The sequence below is a fragment of the Lolium rigidum genome, chromosome 2 (genome assembly GCF_022539505.1).
Source record: "Lolium rigidum isolate FL_2022 chromosome 2, APGP_CSIRO_Lrig_0.1, whole genome shotgun sequence".
Classification (NCBI taxonomy): Eukaryota; Viridiplantae; Streptophyta; class Magnoliopsida; order Poales; family Poaceae; genus Lolium; species Lolium rigidum.
Window position 1 is genome coordinate 198,140,374 of NC_061509.1, and position 24,636 is coordinate 198,165,009.

Sequence of the window (24,636 nt, forward strand, 5' to 3'; positions counted from 1 at the left end):
GTGGCATTGTTTCCTGGAAGTTTTGCAAGCAGACCATCATTACAAGGTCAACTATGGAAGCATAACTCACAGCATTAGACACAGCCACTGTTGAAGCAGAGTGGCTTCGTGAGCTCTTGATGGACTTACCTGTGGTTGAGAAACCAATACCCGCTATTCCTATGAACCGTGATAATCAAACCGTGATCGTTAAAGTAAATGAGTTCTAAGGATAATATGAAGTCATCAAGGCATGTGAAGAGGAGACTGAAAAACTGTCAGGAAAATGAGAAACTCCGGAGTTATAGCGTTGGATTATATCCATACGTCTAGAAACCTGGCAGACCCCTTCACAAAGGGACTATCACGAAATGTGATAGAAAATGCATCAAGGGAGATGGGTATGAGACCCACAGTATGAGCTGCCCACGGTGGTAACCCATTCTATGTGATCGGAGATCCCGTGAATTAGAGCCGGGAGACAAGCTGTTTGTTAGCTGGGAGGAGAGTATATATCCCTATAGCAATTTTACCAATCCATAAGATGCAATACTCTCTTAATCTGCATGGCAGGTTGATAATTATCTTAATGTGTTCTAAGTGGCTTATTTTAGCAAAGATGTTGTCCTGCAGAACATCTTTTGAAGAACACACATATATGAGTCTGATTGTTAAATGTCGCAATCTATGAGAGTTGGGTGCTCTCTAGTAAACTCATGAAAGGCCCTGGAGTATGACGTATAAGCTCCAAACCGCGAGGAAGTCTCGCGGCAGCCTAGTATCGGTCTAGGCTTTGTATGAAGCTAGTGAGCAGAAAACTTGTAGTTCAAGGCATAGTCCACTATCCAAGTTGCAATCTAGTGTAATATGAAGCTTTAAGTGGAAGTTCAACTTAACAGTCTCCACGACATACCGGTATATAAAACAATGTTCTGAAAACTTATTGATGAGATGTGCTAATGAGAGTTTGTGGGGGATTGCTGGAATTTGGGGTATTTGGCCTTTGGCCCATGGCCCATTATCAAATTCTGAAACTCACATGGCCCATTCCAATAATCAGTGGCAGCACTAGTGGGAGCTAAAGTTTAGTCCCACATTGCTAGTTGGGAGAGAGTTAGAGTGGTATATAAAGTGGGTTGTTCTAGTCCTAGTAAGTGAGTGAGAAGAGAGAGAGCCCTCGCGCACTCCTCCTCCTCCGCCGCCCGCCTCGCCTCGCCTCGCCTCGTCACGACGCGACGCGCCGCGGGTTGCGGGAATCTCGCCGAGCCGAGCTTATCTTTTTGCTGTTTGGGAAATTAATTGTATAATCAATTTCGAGTCATTAACGGACGCGTTACTCAGCCATTTTGCCTTCCGGTTTTTCTGGATCGTGGCTGTGCCGACTCGGAAGTGGGCTGCGCCCCACGACCTTCCCGAACCGCACTATATAAGCGCGGACTCCAACCCTAGTCTGTACCAGACGCACATGCGACTACCTGTTTCCAGTTCATTGCGCCGCCGTCTTCGTCTTCATCATCCCGTCCGTCGGCGTGCACCGACCGCCGGGACGCGAGGCCTCCGGAACCCCGCCTCTCGTGAACCCGTACGGGTGAAGGGCAATCGGGCTTTTGGGGAGCGCTCCGGCGCGACTACCGGCATCACGACGTCGTCCTCGGACGACGAGTTCCTCCACACCGACAACTTCTTCCCGGACCTCGCCGACTTTTTCAACAACCTCAACATGGGCGACAACGACGCTGCTGTGAAGTATGTGATCTTGTCGTTTCTCTTTCAGTTTCTGTTAGAGTTTCTTCTTCTAGTTTCTATTGTAGATGCGATCGATTTGTCTTGTTTAGATGTGATCTGTTCATCTACTTTACTAGTCTGCATGATTAGTTTACTTGTTATTTTCATAGTCATGATTTATCAATTACCTGTACGGATTATTTCATATGGATATTTGCTTATAAATTCAACATCAATGAGTATGTAAGTTGTTTGTGAAACTATACATTGATATTTTAGTCCAAAAAAATCAATAACAAGAAAATACATAATCAAACTTCAAAATAATTATAATGTATCACGTCATTTCGCCGACGTTATTTTCCAAACTTATAAGGAATTAAATGTTTTATGGGCTTTTCAAGATTATGTTCACATTGTATTTATTTGGAACTTAAATCTTCTAAAGTAGTAGTGTATATAATACTCCCTTCATTTTAATAAATCTTCTAAAGTAGTATGTTTTTTCTTTGACCAAAAAGTTGCTTCAAATATAAAATAATATTGGTATAAAATTAACATCATTATAAAGTGTTTTTAATAAGAATCCAATGATATTAATTACATACAATATAATCAAAATTTTGAAAAGATACAATGTAGACACACTTTTTTTTTTGAAATACAATGTAGACACACTTTAGTTATAGATACATCCACATCTATAAAAGTTGAGACACCTAATTTAGATGGAGTGAGTAGTGAATTATTGCATGACAAAATAATGTGCAATAATTAATAGATGATCAAAATGTCAACACGGAGATGGCAACTCATACAAAATTTACATGACAAAATAATGTGCAATAATTAATAGATGATGAAGAAAATGTCAACACGGAGATGGCAGCTCATACAAAATCTCAGCATAGTCAAAGGGAGATAACTGAAAAGGCACCAACTTTATTCACATTTCTTATTCAGTCCTCAAATTGCGAGAAAAGGGGAAACCGAAAAGTGTGCCGTTAGCGCTAACGCAAATTTCACATGTCCAATGGACCTGTACGCAAGAGAAATCGCAAACCTCGAAATCATCTAAAGCTAGGTCGTCGGCCAAATCGAAGTTGGCCACCACCTCTGGTCGCCGGATGGACTCCACAACCAAGCATATGGCCGCCGGCGGCTGCGCCGGCGCGCCATCGGCTAACGCGGCACCGCTACAGGCCATACTCGCCGGCGCCGTTAGCGGTGCCGGAGCTGGAGGAGGAGATGGAGACCCCCGCGCCGCTCTCGAACGGCTTGCTGCCCTCGGGGACCGCATGGCCGCCGTCCGGCGCCGCCTCGCCGCCTCCATCTCAGGCGAATCGCAGCCCCTCTCCCCTTCCGATATCCAGTCCGTCTCCTCCGAGATCTCGTCCGCCGCTCACCTGGTAGTCCTCAACGCCGCCTCCCTCCTTTCTTCCTCCCTCCCCTTTCCTGCCCCTTCTCCACCTGCTGCACCTCCTGCTCCTCCTGCTCCTATCCAAGAACTTCCCTCCGCGGCCACCTCCGCCCAAGGACCTCCCCTGGAAGCCATCGAGGGCGATGGGGGCTACGATGTCGTGGAGCTCAACGCCGAAGAGCTGCTTGCGGAGCATGTCCACTTCTGCAATATCTGCGGCAAGGGCTTCCGCCGCGACGCCAACCTCAGGATGCACATGCGTGCACACGGCGACCAATTCAAGACCCTTGACGCCCTCTCCCGGCCCGGCCAGGCGAAGCCAGCTGCTGGCCGCGATGTGCGATTCTCGTGCCCTTTCACTGGGTGCAACCGGAACCGTGTTCATCGCCGCTTCCGGCCACTCAAGTCGGCGGTCTGCGCGCGCAACCACTTCCGCCGCAGCCACTGCCCCAAGCTCTATGCTTGCGAGCGCTGCGGTGGTAAGAAGCGTTTTGCTGTTCTTGCCGATCTCCGCAGTCACCTTCGCCACTGCGGTGAGGAGGCACAGTGGCGCTGCTCCTGCGGCACCACCTTCTCCCGCAAGGACAAGCTGTTCGGCCATCTTGCGCTCTTTGAAGGTCATATGCCTGCCATCTCCGCGCCGAACAATGATGCAGTGGCAGCGCCTACAGAGGCACCCTTTGATATAATGGATGAAGGAGGAATTGAAGGAAACTGTGACCAGGAGGATGACGATGAAGGTAGGTTTGATCCGGAGTTCTTCAATGAGTGGATGGAGGAGCTTAAAGATGGTGCTGGACCTGCTGATGGCACAAGCTGGCCTGGACCTGCAGCAGCCGGGCAATAGCAATGTACTGAGTACTGTTTGGGGTAAGAGCTTTCTCTTCCTGCCATTTTTGTTGTAAAATTGGAACTTATAGTATCTGAAATGAATTAGTGAAAGAAGGTATAAATAATGCCAAAATGCTAATATGTATTCCAGGTTAAGAATACACCAAAAGCATAAATGATTTATGCAACTGAACTCAAGTATGTAAGATGTTCTTGTATGACATGTAATTTCAGTATTAGTCTGCAGTTTGAGGTGACTTGCGATTTAAGAAAATACCAGGCAACTGAGAACTAGCGCAGTGTATTTTATATTGGAACGAGTTTTGGGGAAGTGAGTTTAACGGAGTTTAATTTGAACCTATGTTCATATACACACCTTCTTGATTTTCTACAGTTAGAATTTTGTATATTTTCTCAAAAGATTCATGTTACTACAAAATGTTAATTTAGATCCGTGTACAAAATTTTGTGGAAATATATGATCATATGTGTACTGTTTAAAAAAGACTAAAGATAAATAGAAAAATATGGTGAGCTTAGCTGGAAATCAGCCTCCTTGTTCACCACAACGAGTTATACGAGCACTTTGATTGCAATGGAAAAAATTGTGTTTCTTATCTGGCTCATTCCTCTGGTTTTCTGTTCTAACAACTTTGTCTTGTGGAACTTTGTCATATATTTCCTCTGGTTGTTCTTGAACTCTTGTATGCGCTGAATTAATATCATTATATGCAGTTCATTCCAACCATTGTTCGTCTATTTGGATAGAACTTGAAACCCTACTAAATAACTTCCTTATTAGGTTTGTTATTTCGAAAGTGTTCATGTGGTGCCTTAGGTTAGGCCAGGTGAGTGGCACATTGCCACTCCGTGCGATTTAGTGAATTCCTCATTTATATTCTAATAGAGGTATTTTAGCCCTTTTCATGCAATATGACTAAATGGCTGCTGTGGAAGGAATCGAGCTTTTGCACATCCGTAGCATGCCGGTTGTTTTTTTTGTTTATGATTAGTGTAATCAATAGCTTACATTTTCTCTATCTTGTTAATATATAAAGAACTACAGTAGCAATCAAGGGCTACTATGTGCAGTGGTGTACATGCAAAACTTACTAATTTTTTGGAAACAGCAAGCGGCAGTTGGGGCATGACACGTGGCTTGAAGTCAATGGGGTAGTCTGCTGACTTAAAGCAAGACATGTCCTGAATTAGATTCGGTTGTCGTTTTGTTTCTTCATTTTATTGGACAAACATGATTTCTTCCAACTGTTGAACCTGGGTTTGCTTGTTCGCTCTCACTCAACGCCAATATCAGGACCTGTACTTGTCCTCTAGTTGTCCGCTATATCTCAGGTTCTTTTTATGTGAGGAAAATAATGGTTTTGGCACTATCCTCGTTGTTCCGTTACTCTAGATTTGCTCCGATGCTTGTTAATTCCATATTTGTTTGACTTGGCTTTGCTCAATTGTACTCTTTCCGAATTTATGCATATATTCAGCTAGTAAGGAAAGCTAATATAAAATGTTAAGTTCTTGTTATTCTCACGGCTCATACAGATATTGTCAAACGTCTTATATTGTGGGACGGAGGGATTAGCAATTAATGGTTACTATGTGCAGTGGTGTACATGCAAAACTTACTAATCTTTTAGAAACAGCAAGCGGCAGTTGGGCATGACAAGCTTCTTGAACTCAATGTGGTAGTCCGCTTAGTGCAAGCAAGATTTTTCCTGAATTAGATTCGGCTTTTGTTTTGTTTCTTCATTATATTGGACACATGTGCCACCCAACTGTTCCAGCTATTGAACCTGGGTTTGTTTGTTCGCTCTCACGCAACTCCATTATCAGGACATGTACTTGCCCTCTAGTTGTCTGCTATACCTCAGGTTATTTTGTAAGTGAGGAAAATAATGGTTTTTCTCTAGATTTGCTCCGATGTTTGTTAATACCATATTTATTTGACTTGGCTTTGTTGAATTCCACTCTTTCTGAATTCATGCAGATATTCAGCTGGTAATAAGGAAAGCTAATATAGTATTGTTATGTTGTTATTCTCATGGCTCACACAAATATTGAAAGATACCGTCTATGTAAACATTGCATATCCGAGTAAATGACACTTATAGGGTTGCATTGTCCATCATCTGTTAAGGCGTCACGTGGGTTATTGTGAATTCCTACAAGGTGATGTTTGCAAGCACACTCTGACTAATTATCAAACCTCCAACTCTGCCCTGTAGGTGTACGGTAGGCACAACAAGGGCCATTGGCTTGTGAAAGTGAATGGGAAGATCAGTGAGGAAGGTGCTTCTGAAGACAACACAGGGTTTTCTACCTCTTTCTCCCCATCCATCCTCTCTTGTTTCATGGTGCTCACTTCTTCCGCCTCACCTTTGTCATGTTGCTCCCTTGTTATTCTGTTGCCTGTTGGCGGAAAATACACCCAGTTGTTGGTTTTGCACTTATGCAGTTGCATGGTTCCTCTTCTGTATCAACTGATGAGAAAATTATCCTGACAAATGGTGTATTCAGTCTCTGGTGTGCTGGAGGCACCGAAAGTAAAAATGTCAGTTGTTACCCTTAGAATGGTTCGACCTTGGTGGTAGTGGCCGACAGGCCGAGGCACCATGGCTGGAGCCTGGAGGAAGTGGCTCGTTCGCCCTTTTGTTCAACTGGTGAATGGTGATGAGTATCACGACAGCAGTCATCTCTCCTTGAGTCCCGGTCTTGGAAATCTCCACAAGAACAATGCCGGCGGCAATTGAACTTGGGACTAAGAGCATCTCCACTCAGTCTTTCGCAGAGGCTAACAAGCCAAAATGGGAGCTCCGTCCAGCTGGTTCCTTATAGCCGCCCTAAATAACAAATTTAAGCTGGCGCCCCTAAAAACCATTTTGGTTTTATGCCTGGAAGAGCGGTCCCAATTCTTTTCCGGTACCTTCACTTTGGTTCCGATTCTTTAAAATCACACATCTAAGTCCTAAATCTTTTGTAAGTGCTTCATGCAAGGTCCTAAATCGGGTTGACCCGTGTTGACCGGTGCCACATCGACAGTAGGGCCCGGAAGGGTATAGCCAGCTGTGTGTTTTTGCAAAAACCCCCACCGGTTGTATTTCTTTCAAATACTGGTCCTAGACTATTGTTTTTATTGCAAACAGTGACCTGATTTTTTTTCAAAGGTAACCCTGATGTTCCCACTCGAACCCTAGCTAGTTGCCGCCGGCGCCACCGGTTGCTGCTGCACCATGGCTGACACCGCTGGACCTCCGCCGGTAGGAGTTGCCCCCGCGCCCATCTTCTCTCTTCTTTTTTTCAGCCAGCTCGTACTCTTCCTTTCTCTTCTCCTCTGCAATGTTGGGCTGACATGGCCGGGCGCAGCTGGAGCGGCCGGAGCAGTGGAGTAGCCGGGGCGGAGCTGGGTGGCACGTGAGGCGGAGCCCGAGGCGGCTTGGGCGGGTGCGGGGGGCGTGGCCTTGCCAGGCGCCGGAGCTAGCCGAGGCGGGCGCAGGGGCGCATCCGGAGGCGCATGTGGCGGTGGGCAGAGTCGGAACCGACCGGCGCGGATGCGGCCGAGCGCGGGCGTGTGCGGCGGAGTCGGCCGGGGGCGTGCAGGGCGACGCAGAAGCGGCCAGCTCGTAGGAGGGAGGTGGGCGCGCGGGCAGGGCGGGTGCCTTGCTCCCAAAAAAAGATTGTGGTTTGGAAGGAATGTAAATTAGAGGACCTTCTCACAAATATACATGTCTGGTCGGGCCCTAATGTCCACGTGACACCGGTCAACACGGGCCAAACTGATTTAGGACCTCGCGTGAAGCACTTACAAAAGATTTAGGACTTAGATGTGCAATTTTAAAGAATCAGGACCAAAGTGAAGGTACCGGAAAAGAATTGGGATCGCCCATGCGATTTACTCTAAATTAAAATTAGGAAGAACTTCATCAGTATTTATGGATACGTGGTTTGGCGTGTATGTCATATGACTGCCTTTAAAATCCACAAGATTGTGTCTTGAGAAAAACAGTTCGAAAACCTAAAAAATATTTTTATTTTAAACTTTATTTGATAATCGCTAGAGACGGCATCTCTGATATTGATGGAAAAAAGGTCGATATGCCTGCTACCCTAGCCTACTCATCGTCATCGTCGAGGATGACGAGCTCCGGGACCTCTCACGGCCAGTTGGCAGCCAACAGAACATATGTCGGTGCTGCCGGTGGAGCGGCCGGTGCAGCCCACTGATTGAACGGTGGAGGCGACGGCGGGTGCGGCGCCAAGTTCTGCAGCGCCCGTTTGAGGGCTTCTTCTTCCGTGATACCTGCCGGCATGATCTTGGTGGCATACCGAGGCAGAGGCGGAGACACCTACGGCACCTCCGACACGAGGACAGCGAGCCTCGCGATCTCGTCCTCGGTCATTGTGTCCGGCAGCTCGAACTGCCGGCCCTACTCCGTGGCCGTTTGCCAGTCGTAGAACACGCTGGCGATGTCTTCGCTGTCTTCCTTGGCCTCCTCCTTGTAGCAGGAATTTTTCACTTTATTGCAACATATTACCACATATTTTCATCTTATATAATGTTATTCTCATGTTTTATGATGTTTTAGGGAATTTTCTAAACAATCTCCTCTCCCCCGGTTCTAATTCTGTTTGGTAGAAAACGTCTCTCTTTTTAGTGTTTTTTTTTACTTTACATGAGCTATGGGACTTAAAAAAGGGCAAGGTTAGAGGTCACGCTTCGGAATTTTCAAGAAGAACAAGATGGGCTTAAGAGGGACATCAGGAGGTCAACAGGCTGGAAAAGAAGCCTGGTCGCGCACCCCCCCTCTCCGGGTGCGCCACATGTGCTCTTTCCCATCTCGAGCGTCCGTTTCGCGTGATCTTTTCGCCCACCGACTTGTTTTGACCTAAAACCACCATATATACGATCCCCGAGGGTTTCATCGAGGCTACAGCGGTGGAGCTAAAAAACACATAAACAGAGAGTCAGCAGGCCATCGTCGGTGGAGATCGGATGGGGGAAACGCTGCCGGAATGGCCTCTAGTGTGGGCATCATTAGCATCTTCATCACCATCTATAACAACACCATTTTCATCTACCCCTTGTAATCTCTCGGCAAATATGATGTGTGAGGCAATATATTGTTTCCCATGATAATTCTCTATGTTGATGTTTGAGTAGTATTTGTTCATGGAAATTGTGAGATAGTTTGTGATGGTTGCATATATGTATTTGTTATCTTCTATGATGTTCTTTTCTACTGGTATATGAGTGCACACATATGTTGGAGGATGCATAAGGTTGTCACCGTTGCATGTTGATAGGATGAGGGACAACTGGAGTCTGACAGAAACCATGTCCCAATTCTTAGATGCATGTTGTATTAATTCATGGTTAATCAAACCGGAGGTATAACTATGGGGACCTTTAAACTTACACAATGGTTAGACTTTATGTCTTAGTAATTCCTTTGTTTTGTTCATACATATGGCCTTAGGGTCAACCACTAGTGGTGTATTTGCACATGTCCGTGGCTTCACCTATCTATGACTCCTCTCTAGAAGAAACTATAAAAAGACCATCTTTTTGCTTCACTAATTATGACAACCACACAAATAAAATAGCAATTTGCTAGAACAAGTATTCCCTCGAGTTACTCCACTTCATTTCACTTCATCTCATTTTACTTTATTGCACTTTACTTTTGTTGCATTAGTTTTACTCATTGCATTTTAATTTCAGCACTTGTAGTTGCATAGTAAAAACCTCTTCACACACACACACATTATAGATCCTAGCTTTGCATAGAAGGCCATATAAGTGGATTATAGGGCTTTAGAGAATAGACAGTTTACTTTCAGCTCCCCGTGGGTTCGACACTTAAATACTTATCGAATTGTACGCTCCTCCCCAACTACCATCATGATCACACAAGCATCTACCACCTTCCAAATCGGCTTAACGCTCCATGTTTTAGCAAGGTGCCGAATAATAGACCAACAAGATTGGAGCATGTCAAATGCTCTTACACATCTTCTCTAGAAGCCTCTTGTTCTTTAACAAACCTACGTCATTTGTTTTCTTCGGGTGTGCAAATTGTCTTCACAAATGTAGACCATGAAGGATATATACCATTAGCTAGATAGTACTCCTTGTTTTATTGATGGCCATTGATTTCATGGCGGACATCTAGATATTCGCCTTTTGTAGAGAATACCAGAGAGCATTGGAGCACATCGATGTCATTGTGAAAATATTCCATCCCGAAGAATGAGTGTCAAATTAGATCTTGAGATGCAACAACATTAAGTATGATTGTGTACTCACCAACATGTTCTATGTATTGCACCTGCATAGCAAACTGACAGTTCTTCCAATCCCAGTGCATGGAATCTATTACCCAATCATCCCAAGAAACCCTCTTGACTAGTTGGTGCACCACAATCAAGCAATATTGTCAGCATTTGGCTCTCTCGGTTAATTTTTCTTGAATACCTAAACCAATGTGTAATAACCCAGAACATAGGAACATCGAAGGGTAGATTTAGAATTGGGATGTGCATTTCATCGCAAAACGAGAGAAATTTTCGCGCCTTATTGCATAAAAACCTAAGAGGGATCGAGGTTCTCTCTCATTGCAATTAGGGTTAGGCAATGTGAGGTTAAGAATTTTGACATGATCTCTTTGGAACTTGTTAATTTTGGGAGATGATTTGAATTGAAAAGTCATATTGAATAAAAAAAGTAAAATATAAACAATATATATAAAGGAATTATGAATTCATAATTCAAAATACAACATAATTCAAATCACAATATTTATACACAAATAATTCATAAGTAAATGATACATTTACAAATAGGCTCATAAGAAAAACTTGAGCTTTATTGATCATACATACATAATACATTGTATTTACAATATTCATCATGCAAGAATTGGATGAATAATAAACAAAATAAAAAGAAGATTACAAGAATTTGAATCTATCCTAAAATCTAAACTAAGTTTCTTGGAAGGAATTGTCCTAGGATCATTTCCAGCCTTGAAACCTGCAAATAAGAGGAGAAAAACTAGACAGGGGGTTAAACCAAGTAGAAACTAGACAGGGGGTTAAAACGAAGTGTCCAGGACACTTGGCAATAACCAAAACTTGTCCAGAACCAAGATAGGCACCAGCAGACCAAACCCGAGCCAATGATGGGCTCAAGTTTCACCAAAGGAACACACAACTCACAGAGCTGCTGTGCATCCAACAGCAAGCCAAGGCCATGGCTTAGTCACCAAGCCATGCCATGCTTGTGTGTCACAGCCAGAGAAGAACCAACTGATGGTATGAAAGGTGTAGAAACCCTAGAAACAACTCACCGGTCGACAGATAAACATTCACCAAGCACAAGCAATGAACAATGCATAGTTCATCCCTGTTCTTGCTCAAGAACAGCAAAACCAACCACTGAAACCATCTATCCATCCAAATCAACCAACCAAAACCCAACAGAGACATGGGAACTTAAGCAAGATCATCAGGAGCTAGGAGGAGCAGTGCAAGTAACCAGAAACATCAAGCAACAGCTCAACATTAGCTGAGCATAACCATCTAGGAGCTGGAACAAGGTATAGAAAGTACATGGAGAGGATCCAGTGGATCCAATCCATAATTATTGCATGACACAAGGCATGAGATGAGCAGATGCTCATGGGTTTGTCATCACTTGTTATTGACCAAGGTTCACTGCTAGAAGTGGAGTAGTTAGTAGCCCCAGATCATCTAGATACTTTTCTAGTGCAAATAAGCAAGGATAGATGTACAGATAGCACCAGTAGAGGATCTACAGGAACTAGAAGCTACCAAGAACTACCTAGTGAGATCCTAGCCAAGGAAACCATCAGTTAACCCTATATTTTCTCATAGGCAAGCATAGTGGCATTCATATCATGTATGATACCCTACTGTGTAAGCAGAGATGAGTAGCCAACTAGAACTAGTCAAACTATGTGAGCAACCAAGCAGTAGCAAGGCTACTGTGGTCGCATCAACCACAAATCCATCCATTTAAACGAAAATTGTAAGTCATCACTATCCAGAAATGGATTTAGACTCCATTTATTTCCAAATTGATCATGGAAATATCAAATCATGCACAACAATGCAGATGATCAACACTACATAAGCAGTTCATCCATAAATAATCCACCCAAGCACACATACACAATAATCTATGCATGAACAATGCAATAGCATCACTGAGGGGTAACAACAACATGAACCATTGCATCCTAGCCATTGGATCTTGTCCAATGAGCTATGGACAAAAACAACAACGCATACACACACTTGTGCATCAGCTAGAGCAAGCATAAATCACAACAGTAGCTAGTAAGCCACTTAAATAGCCAAGGATTAAACCAGTAACTAGCCACTAGCATATGATTGCGCAAATGAATCAATTAAATCAAGCCCTAGACATAGCAGAGCATCACAAGCATGCATTGATCCAAGAATTGGATCAACTGTATCATATACATGGCATAGGTGAGCATCACTGCCACCACAAGTGTCAGCAGTGCTAACCTAGGTCAATAGCAAGGCCATTAGCAAGCAATTGCATAGAAGAGGAGCACAACAGGATAGAATATATGAACAAGGACCAGTAAGCATATGAACAAAGACCAGTAAGCCACTGAACATCAAGAACTACACATGCAATAACATAGCACCAGTAGAAAGGGATAGGCTAGATCATGGCATCATTAGGATTAGGAGAAGAGCATAGCAAGCACAACAACACAGCCAGCACAGCCAACACAGCAGCATAGCCAGCACAACATCAGCAGCATACACATAGGGAGCAATAGGCACAGCTCGAGTAGACGAGGATGATGGAGTAAAGGAGGTAGCAGAAGTAGAGGAGGAGGTTACCTGGAGATGATCGTGGAGGCAAACATGGCGGCACGGTGGCACGGCTAGCCACGGCGGCGCCAGATCGCTGCCAGGCTAGTGCCATACCACACACGCTAGCGTGGGAGGCGGCGAACGCCAATGCATGGCGAGGAAGTGCAGATCGGCGGAGATCGCCGATGATCCGTTGACGTCTGCGGGTGTCGAGCATGCACACGAGCCGTCGAGGAAGAAGGAGTCAGATCGACGCGGATGAGAAGATGCGCCGTTGCGCGCTGCATCGATTAAGACCCACAGCGAACCCTAGCACCGCCGGAGTTGGCCGGAGCAAGGCAGCGGCCATGGAGGCGGCGACATCGCCTCGGGGTCGCATGAGGTTAGGGTTTGCGAGCGAGTGAGAGAGAGAGACGAGTGGGGGTGGGCCGATGAGTTTGGTGCCCACCGAACCATTTTGGGCAGCCCAGGTGGGCTGGCCAAATGGGCTTCTTAGTGGGCTGGCCCAGTTGGACCAGAGAGGGGTATTTAGGTCTTTCCATTTTTAAATAATCTGTGAATTCTACCAAATTTAAAATATTTATAAATACCTCTAAAAATCCAAGAAAAATAGGATTGATGAATAAGAAATTATTCTTAACAAGAATAAAGTAAGAAATAGAATTTACAACAAAAGTTCAAATTTTGAAATTTTTGAATTTCATAATGAACTTGGAATTTTAAATTTGCAATTTTCCTTGGATTTAAAATCAAGGAAAATTCCCAATGGATTCAAATATTTGTTATTCAAATGTTTTCAAAAGGAATTCTATTACTCCAAGTTCCATCCAGCACATCGAACTGCACTATCTCGAAGTCACCAGGCAAGTTCACCCTTGCTCATGTCATTTGGATTATTTTATATCAATTTACCGCAAAAGTACTATATACTTATCATTCATGCATTGAAAATCAAATGTTACTTTTCCAATTATGAATATGACTATATGGTGGGCAATGGAACCATGGTATGTGTTGATATGGTGGATGTTCCATTGCAAGGGTTCTATTAATCTAGGACTAATCACCAATGCCGTCTAGTGATTCTAGTGCCGTACAATTCGCGTTAACCATGAGATCTATAATGGCTCTGGGGAAGTCAGCTGTATCTTTTCCCTCTTGCATATCAACAGACTTGATAGGGCCTGGCTAGGTGTTGGGGATAACATCACAGTAGGTTGGGAAATCCTTTAAAATCCCCATCTGTGTGGATGAGAGGCTCTACCGTCTATGAGGGATTGTCCATAGTACATCGGGGGTAAAGCCGTATGATTAGGAGATGTCTACCGGGGATGTACGGATGGACAAAAGGGTGTGTATTGATATGTCTCCGACGTATCGATAATTTCTTATGTTCCATGCCACATTATTGATGATATCTACATGTTTTATGCATACTTTATGTCATTATTATGCGTTTTCCGGAACTAACCTATTGACGAGATGCCGAAGGGCCAGTTCCTGTTTTCTGCTGTTTTTGGTTCCAGAAATCCTAGCAAGGAAATATTCTCGGAATTGGACGAAATCAACGCCCAGAGTCTTAGAATTGGACGAAGCTTCCAGAACACCCGAGAGTCGCCAGAGGGGGGCCATAGGCCCACCACACACCAGGCTGGCGCGGCCAGGGTTGTTGCGGTCAGAAACCCACCGGCGGGCAGCGACTGGCAACACCGTAGAGCCGGGAACAACTAGGGCTGCGGCTGGCCCCAGTCCCTCAGAGCGACGGCCCGCAAAGCCTTCTGGTCACACGTCCGATGCTGTCGCAAGGGCGTGCCACCTGACCTATACCTGGTCGGGAAGGTGTTGGATGATGCCTCGCTTAGTTTCCTGCATGGCATACACGTAAACATTAAATACGAGCCTCGATCGGCTCTCGAGGTTGTCCTGTGAATCGGCTCAAAGAGCCGATCCACCCATGATTCGTACGAGGTGCACGAATATATGGTGGTCCTGCTTGATCAAGATAAAGCTAATGCGATCTACGACGATTTAGGGTTTTCACAGCATAATCGGATCATCCTACTCACGATTGGGCCTCGCGCTCGCGTACGGTGATCGTAAGCCGATCCTAGACAGGGCCTAAAAACCAACACGAGGTTGATCCCGGAACATCCTGTCTAGGGCTAGCAAACTCCACCCTACACGCCGCTGGATCCTCCAACCCTTTGTAAGGCCTAACTATTGCGGATATTAAACTAATCCTTGAAGAACAAGGAGCAACCGTAACGGATCGGATCTACTAAACGATGATCAAGCGGGGTGCCGCCCCTACACCTGAGATAGGTGTAAGGGCGGCTAGATGTATAAGGGTTGCACTACGACGAGCATATGATACGAAGAACAATGCTAACCCTAACACATCTAAGATAACTACGTTGCTCGCCATCAAAAAGGCTTCGAGACGAGCAACGCATGAACAACGATAGGTAGGCTTGTGCTGCCTAGATCACAAGATGCGATCTAGGCAGCATGGTGCTTACCGGAGAAACCCTCGAGACGAAGGAGTTGGCGATGCGCCGAGATTTGTTTGTGTTGAACGTTGGTTGTTGTTTATTCCATAAACCCTAGATACATATTTATAGTCCAAGGGACTTTCTAATTCAGGTGTGCACCTAACCGTGCACGGGTCAAACTCTAACTAACCGACACGTAATCTAATATGTTACAGATACAAGGGCAAAACTAGCCCAAACTTTGCATATAAGGCCGATTTACGTATTCCTTCCGTATATAATCTTTAAGCCCATCTTGATCGTGGCCCACCTCTGACTCGGTCAAAATCTGGTGATAACACATGCCCCCCTGGTTTTGGTAATGATAATTTCAAAACCACTCTGTTTTTCCTCCGAGGGGTCATGTCGTGGCAGAGCAGAACCGTCGCAGTATTTTCCATCATGACAACTTGCCTTCCCAACTTCTCTGCACGATTTGACAGTTTTTTGGCACCACCTCCTCGAAAACTGTTCGAACATTAAATCCCCACTTCTTTTATTTAACCGCACCGAACAGTTCTCCTCCTCATCCTCTCCGCATTAGCACTCCAAAAGCCCTTCGCGCACCATGTCTTCCTCTTCCTCCGCCTCATCGGGACTTTCCCTCGAGTCCTCTTCCTCCTACGAGCCGACGCCAGAACGGGACCCACAAGAGGTCCATGCGGCCAACACCCGCCGCGCCATAGAGGCCGGGGAGGAGCCCGACCATGACTTCTCCATCTGGTCCGAGGACGACAAGTCCTCGACGGATGGGGAGAGCAACCTCCGCTTCCTCGCCGACGGGGAATCGGAGGAGGAGAGCGATGACGATCGCTTCTCCTGGGATGACTTCACCACCTCCGAGGAGGTGAGGGAGGAGGAGGAGGAGGAGGACGACGACGACAGCCCCTCCGACGAGCCGCCGGCCAAGCGCCACTGCCCCTGGCCGGGGAATCTCAGTGACTACGACAGCGACGATGACGACGACGACGAGGAGGATGAGGACAACGAAGGTCCTGCCGGCGGCCGCTACAGCAGCGACGACGAGCCCGCCGGGAGTAGCGCCGACAGCGGCAACGAGGGTGACGACGAGGGCAGCGACGGCCCGTAGATAGGACCCTTAGCATAGGATCAGTAGTAGTAGACGGGGCAATGTATCCCCTTGGTACTCCCTTTTGAGAGCAATCAGCTCTTCTATGTAAGAAATCTCGTTTATCAATGAAGAAATTCCCCAATTTGATTTTGCCGATTTCCTTTATACTGATCCCGCCGATCGTCACTTAGCCAATGCTTAATGAGCCGATGACAACGCATCGGTCTCTCATGATCCATTCTTCATCCTTTTGACGTCGGAGTGATCGTGAACTTGCTCAATGCTCAAAAGCTGATGTTAACATCACTCCTTCACGATCTATCTTTCGCCTTTTCCGACCGATGACTTTGAGCTCTGGCGGACAACGAGGCAGATCAACGCCTTTACGAAAGCCCCAGAACCGCTGCTGAAACGACTTGATGCTGAAGCCGATACCTCTGGACATTCAGATATTCAGTGATACTCTTCAAACCTGCCCAATCCTCTTAAAAAAGGTTATGATGGAGGGCCATCCGATGAAATCTCAATCGGCTTCTTAAGAACAGAATATCTACGCAGTCAGTTGCCCCCGAGCCTCCATCAAGGCGAGAACAGCAGTGGGCTGACCAAACGTGTCACCATCGGTTCCCTAGTCATGATGCAGCACCAGCCGATTTCACCAAAATAGGCTCCCTATAGCAAAGGGTCCTTCAGGACAAACTGCCCCCCGAGCTTCTTCAGTCCACTTCTTGCGCCTTGCTGGTCAGATCGGCTCCTTTCCTTTGGCGGATTTGATGCAACCCATCCTTAACCTGATCCGCACGTCCATGCTTGCTCTTGGCATTGGTCGGGATCATGATCCCTCAAACTGCCCCAGCTGATACTGCGGACTCGAATACTCGCAAGTCCTTGAAGAGAGGATCCACTTCCTGCTCCATTGACCCTCTGCTTATCCCTTGAGTCGATGGCCATGGATCGGCTTTCTATCCTTAAGTCGATGTCTGCGCATCGGCTGTGCTTAAATTTTTTTTGAATTTTTTATGGCCGATTTATGTATCGGCCCCCATACTTCAATACCCATCATTAAAGGATATCTTGGGCTGCTGGGCATTGTAAGACGCTTCTACCGCATATCCTCGTGTTTATCCACCTAGGTGCCCCCCGAGCCGATTCTTTCAAGGGACTTGATGGTATCGGCTCTTCAGGGATTCCCTGTTGGATCGAATGTTGAACCCAGGCAGAATAGATGGTGAGGATAATTTTGTCCGATTGCTGGAATCGGCCTCCACGTTGCTTGCTCGATGAAGGTTTTGTAATGTTCCTCCATAAATTTTTTGGGGCCGATCACAAGGATCAGCCTCGCCACGTTTGCTCATTGATTTGCTCCAGCTACATGGTTAGGCTAGTGGATACGACCAGCCTAACTTCATCCTCCGTCATGTCGATGCGCTCGCCGTCGTCCACCTTGAGTGCATCGTTTAATCCTCGAGCAGTAAACTCCGTTGGGAGGATGAGCACCACGTTTGTGCCAGCCGATGTTTCATCATCGGCTTTCCTTTGCTTGGGCGCCACTCCATTTTTTGTGGTCGACCTTCTTCGTCCAGGGTTCGCTGAATTTTGGCGGCCAGATCAGGCCGTGCCTTCCTCAACGTGTGCAGGTATAATCTTTCAGCTTCCTCCAACCCACGCAGACGCTGAACCCTTCGCTTCTGGGAACAGCTGAGCCCATCAGGGCACCACCTTGGCCGATGATACTTGTCTTCATCATCGTCCTCTAGTTCCTCGAGATCTTTCACCCGAGCGGACTCAGCATGCTTGTTCCGAGGCGGGAGAGGCCCTAGACGCTTGAACACATACACGTTAGATGCATCCTTCTTCTTCTGTTTGCATTCTGGGCAGTTGCCGATTGTAGGCAATCGGCTCATTCCTGAATCCCAGCAGTGTCTGAAGAAGGGGCAGTCCCAGTGCCTATCCTCGTCGTCTTTCTCCCTCGACTTTTCCTTGGCGTGGCGCTCGTATCGCTCCTCGTCGTGATCATGCCGACGACGTCTCCTGTCGTCCCTAGCCAGACGATCTTCTTCATCATCGTCGTCGTATCGCCGGCGTTGGTCGTATTGACCCACATACTTGTTGAGGAGGAGATCAGAGAGAGGTCGCTGATATCTTATGTTTTTCACTTCTCCCTCTGTGACGTAGCGCTTGCCGTCGGGGCGGAGCCGATCGCGTGGAGCGGCTTCCTCTGTGTCTTTGCTATGAGAGCAGCTGCCCTCATCTCCGTCCTTACCAGAGTGGTGCCCAAATCCTACCATGTTGATATTGCACGAGAAATCTGGCTGGCACCCTCCATGGTAAGTTAATCCACCATGTTAACGGCGGGGAAGGGGTGTGTGTCGACCTTCATGGCGTACTGGTTGAAAATTAGCCGTCCTTTTTCTATCGCCATTTGGATCTGCTGATGCCACACCCTGCAGTCGTTAGTGGTGTGGGTGAACGTGTTATGCCACTTGCAGTATGGCCTTCCGTTCGGTTCCGCACCGTAGGGATCTTGTGGCCTTCGGGTACCTTTATATGCTTCTCCGTGAGTAAGAGATCGAAAATCTACTCGGTTTTGGTCACGTCGAAGTCGAACCCTTTTGGAGGGCCTTGTGGCTTCACCCATTTGCGGGACACGGGGCTCGCGGCTCGAGTCCATTCAGCCACTGCTACCTCTCGATCTCCCGCAGCACCTTCATCCTCGTCCGCCTCAACCGGGGCCACCGCACGCTTGAATTTGTCCTGGTAAACATCCGGGTGGCGCTCGTTCATATGCTGACGGCTTCGCACCATGTGCGCCAATGAAGGGTAGTCCGCTTGGGAGGCCACGTCCTTGATCGATGATGAGAGACCCACCACCGCCAACTCGATCGCTTCTTTTTCACTTACGTGAACCGAATAGCATCGGTTCCTAATGGTCCTGAAGCGCTGGATGTATTCGACACTTGTTTCCCCGCGCTTCTGTCGTACTTGTGCTAGATCGGCAATGCCAGCCTCGGAAGCCTCTGAGTGATACTGCTCATGGAACTGCTCTTCCAACTGCTTCCAAGTCCGGATGGAGTTCGGTGATAGCGATGTGTACCACCCGAAAGCCGATCCTGTGAGGGACTGCGCGAAGAACCTCACGCGCAGCTCGTCTGATGCTGAGATCGTGCCCAGCTGTGCCAAATATCGGCTCACATGCTCGATGGAGCTGGAACCATCTGATCCACTAAACTTTGTGAAGTCCGGGAGCCGATATTTGGGTGGTAATGGGATCAATTCGTACTCGTTGGGGTACGGCTTGGTATAGCCGAACGTCTTCCTTTTCGGCATCATGCCGAACTGATCTTTCAGAATTGTACAAATCTGATCCGCGGTGATGGCTGAAGGTGTCGAACCCTGAAGATTCTCCGGGGTGGCATACTTAGCCAGCCATGCTTGCTTTTCCAGTTCCGAGCCAACTGCAGGAGCTGGGCTCTGGAGGTTTGTCGGAGTGGCGTACTTAGCTAACCACGTTTGCTTCTCAAGATCTGCTCCCGACGTTCCTCCTGCTGTTCCAGAGGCCCCTGCTGTTGCAGCCTGGTTCGAGAGTGCCCAGTTCACTGCAGTCTGGCACGTATGCGCACGTGTATCCGTGCGGTATCTCCTTGGGCGCCTCGGTAGGAATTGGTAGTCACTAGGATCACCACCAATCTTGTAGACGACGTATGCCGATGAGTTCGGCACTTCCGGTGCCGCCCATGCGAACGGCAGCGGTGGATGGGACCGGAGTGGCATCTCTCCTTTGTAAGTCCCCGCAGCTGGTCCCGGCGGAGAATACCGATGGCTCATGATTTCCTGGATCACGCGCGAGCGACACGCTCCAAAGTGTTCACCGGGCTCTCGAGTGGCGGTGCAGCGAATGAGCCACCATGTAGTTGATCTCCCGACGCAGCGACACTGGTGCGTTCTTCCGACGGGCGGACAGGTCCACTCCATCGAGTGCGCCTTCGGTGAGAACCCCTTCCACCCGACGCCATGGGAGCGGGTTCGTGGAAAGAGCCGATGAGTTCGGCTTCGAGGACCGCCTTGATCTCGTCATGCTTCTTCTTGAGCTCGTCGGTCGGATCCTCGTACTTGACCGGAGTGCTTTCCGCCATCTCGGATGTAGATGGCGATGCGGTGGATGTCGAAGATTGTCCCACCGGGCGTGCCGAAATGTGTTGCGGTCGAGAACCCACCGGCGGGCAGCGACTGGCAACACCGTAGAGCCGGGAACAACTAGGGCTGCGGCTGGCCCCGGTCCCTCAGAGCGACGGCCCGCAAAGCCTTCTGGTCACACGTCCGATGCTGTCGCAAGGGCGTGCCACCTGACCTATACCTGGTCAGGAAGGTTTTGGATGATGCCTCGCTTAGTTTCCTGCATGGCATACACGTAAACATTAAATACGAGCCTCGATCGGCTCTCGAGTTGTCTCCGTGAATCGGCTCAAAGAGCCGATCCACCCATGATTCGTACGAGGTGCACGAATATATGGTGGTCCTGCTTGATCAAGATAAAGCTAATGCGATCTACGACGATTTAGGGTTTTCACAGACATAATCGGATCATCCTACTCACGATTGGGCCTCGCGCTCGCGTACGGTGATCGTAAGCCGATCCTAGACGGGGCCTAAAAACCAACACGAGGTTGATCCCGGAACATCCTGTCTAGGGCTAGCAAACTCCACCCTACACGCCGCTGGATCCTCCAACCCTTTGTAAGGCCTAACTATTGCGGATATTAAACTAATCCTTGAAGAACAAGGAGCAACCGTAACGGATCGGATCTACTAAACGATGATCAAGCGGGGTGCCGCCCCTACACCTGAGATAGGTGTAAGGGCGGCTAGATGTATAAGGGTTGCACTACGACATCATATGATACGAAGAACAATATTAACCCTAACACATCTAAGATAACTACGTTGCTCGCCATCAAAAAGGCTTCAGCACGAGCAACGCATGAACAACGATAGGTAGGCTTGTGCTGCCTAGATCGCAAGATGCGATCTAGGCAGCATGGTGCTTACCGGAGAAACCCTCGAGACGAAGGAGTTGGCGATGCGCCGAGATTTGTTTGTGTTGAACGTTGGTTGTTGTTTATTCCATAAACCCTAGATACATATTTATAGTCCAAGGGACTTTCTAATTCAGGTGTGCACCTAACCGTGCACGGGTCAAACTCTAACTAACCGATACGTAATCTAATATGTTACAGATACAAGGGCAAACTAGCCCAAACTTTGCATATAAGGCCGATTTACGTATTCCTTCCGTATATAATCTTTAAGCCCATCTTGATCGCGGCCCACCTCTGACTCGGTCAAAATCTGGTGATAACAAGGGTGTGGGCCGCGCCGCCCTGTTGTGTCACCGCCTCGTCGACCCTCCGACTCCGCCTTTTCGCCTATTTAAAGGTCCCAGACCTAAAACCTCGATACGGAAAAGCCACGGTACGAGAAACCTTCCAGAGCCGCCGCCATCGCGAAGCCAAGATCTGGGGGACAGGAGTCTCTGTTCCGGCACGCCGCCGGGACGGGGAAGTGCCCCTGAAAGGCTTCTCCATCGACACCACCGCCATCTTCATCAACGCTGCTGTCTCCCATGAGGAGGGAGTAGTTCTCCATCGAGGCTCGGGGCTGTACCGATAGCTATGTGGTTAATCTCTCTCCTATGTGCTTCAATACAATAATCTCATGAGCTGCCTTACATGATTGAGATTCATATGATGATGCTTGTAATCTAGATGTCATTATGCTAGTCAAGTGGGTTTTACTTATGTGATCTCCGGAGACTCCTTGTCCCACGTGTGTAAAGGTGACAAGTGTGTGCACCGTGTGGGTCTCTTAGGCTATATTTCACGGAATACTTATTCACTGTTATGAATGGCATAGTGAAGTGCTTATTTATATCTCTTTATGATTGCAATGTGTTTTGTATCACAATTTATCTGCGTGCTACTCTAGTGATGTTATTAAAGTAGTTTATTCCTCCTGCACGGTGTAATGGTGATAGTGTGTGCATCGTGTAGTACTTGGCGTAGGCTATGATTGTGATCTCTTGTAGATTATGAAGTTAACTATTGCTATGATAGTATTGATGTGATCTATTCCTCCTTTCGTAGTGTGAAGGTGACGAGTGTGCATGCTATGTTAGTACTTGGTTTGGTTATGTTGATCCGTTATGCACTCTAAGGTTATTTAAATATGAACATTGAATATTGTGGAGCTTGTTAACTCCGGCATTGAGGGTTCGTGTAATCCTACACGTTAGTGGTGTTCATCATCCAACAAAAGGGTGTAGAGTCTAGCATCTATCTATTTATTCTGTTATGTGATCAATGTTGAGAGTGTCCACTAGTGAAAGTATGATCCCTAGGCCTTGTTCCTAAATACTGCTATCGCTGCTTGTTTACTGTTTTACTGCATCTTTACTTCCTGCAATATTACTACCATCAACTGCACGCCAGCAAGCACTTTTCTGGCACCATTGCTACTGCTTATATTTATTCATACCACCTGTATTTCACTATCTCTTCGCCGAACTAGTGCACCTATTAGGTGTGTTGGGGACACAAGAGACTTCTTGCTTTGTGGTTGCAGGGTTGCATGAGAGGGATATCTTTGACCTCTTCCTCCGTGAGTTCGATAAACCTTGGGTGATCCACTTAAGGGAAACTTGCTCGCTGTTCTACAAACCTCTCGCTCTTGGAGGCCCAACACTGTCTACAAGAATAGAAGCACCCGTAGACATCAAGCACTTTTCACGGCGCCGTTGCCGGGGAGGAAAGGTAAAAGGCACTCATACTCCGGTCCCAGGTAACTAAGTACTTTTCTGTTGCTGTTGTGTGTGTGCTCAAAGCTATTTCCTTTAGATCCTGCAATTGCATCTTTTTGTTTCTTGTTTTACACTAGTAAGGCATAATGGAATACAACTATGAGCTTTTTAATTTATTTCCTAAGTTAAGACATGAATGGTTTGATGCGAAAATTAAAAAACCTATGGAACCTTACTTGCATGTTGGTAGTAATATTAGTATGAACGCTTTGAACACCATTGTTGATAATGATATAGAAAGTTCTAAGCTTGGGGAAGCTGGTTTTCATGATCTTTTTAGTCCCCCAAGCATTGAGGAGAAAATTTACTTTGATGATGCTTTGCCTCCTATTTATGATGATTATAATGATAGTAGTCTTTTAGTACCGCCTGTTATGGAGGATAAATTTGATTATGATTACAATATGCCTCCTATATTTGATGATGAGAATAATAATGATAGCTACTTTGTTGAATTTGCTCCCACTATTACTAATAAAATTGATTATGCTTATGTGGAGAGTAATAATTTTATGCATGAGACTCATGATAAGAATGCTTTATGTGATAGTTATATTGTTGAGTTTGCTCATGTTGCTACTGAAAGTTATTATGAGAGAGAAAAATATGGTTGTAGAAGTTTTCATGTTACTAAAACACCTCTCTATATGCTGAAAATTTTGAAGTTACACTTGTTTTATCTTTCTATGCTTGTTGCATCATGCTTCATGAATTTGTTTATTTACAAGATTCCTATGCATAGGAAGAATGTTAGGCTTAAATTTGTTTTGAATTTGCCTTTTGATGCTCTCTTTTGCTTCAACTACTATTTCTTGCGAGTGCATCATTAAAACTGCTGAGCCCATCTTAATGGCTATAAAGAAAGCACTTCTTGGGAGATAACCCATGTGTTTATTTTGCTACAGTACCTCTATTTTATATTTGTGTCTTGGAAGTTGTTACTACTGTAGCAAACTCTCCTTATCTTAGTTTTTTTGCATTGTTGTGCCAAGTAAAGTCTTTGATAGTAAGGTTCATACTAGATTTGGATTACTGCACAGAAACAGATTTCTTGCTGTCACGAATCTGGGCCTAATTCTCTGTAGGTAACTCAGAAAATTATGCCAATTTACGTGAGTGATCCTCAGATATGTACGCAACTTTCATTCAATTTGATCATTTTCATCTGAGCAAGTCTGGTGCCTCAATAAAATTCGTCTTTACGGACTGTTCTGTTTTGACAGATTCTGCCTTTTATTTCGCATTGCTTCTTTCACTGTGTTGGGTGGATTTCTTTGTTCCATTACCTTCCAGTAGCTTTGGGCAATGTCCAGAAGTGTTAAGAATGATTGTGTCA

General features: G+C 46.4%; 1 protein-coding gene across 1 annotated transcript; it reads left to right on the plus strand.

The window, feature by feature from the left end:
- The first annotated feature begins 2,800 nt into the window (after nt 1-2,800).
- On the plus strand, nt 2,801-6,491 carry LOC124692808 (zinc finger protein STAR3-like). Its single transcript, XM_047226242.1, has 2 exons — nt 2,801-3,994; nt 6,196-6,491. Exon 1 carries the CDS (start codon nt 2,832-2,834, stop codon nt 3,969-3,971), a length of 1,140 nt encoding a protein of 379 aa, XP_047082198.1. The 5' UTR covers nt 2,801-2,831; the 3' UTR covers nt 3,972-3,994; nt 6,196-6,491.
- The last annotated feature ends 18,145 nt before the right edge of the window (nt 6,492-24,636 follow it).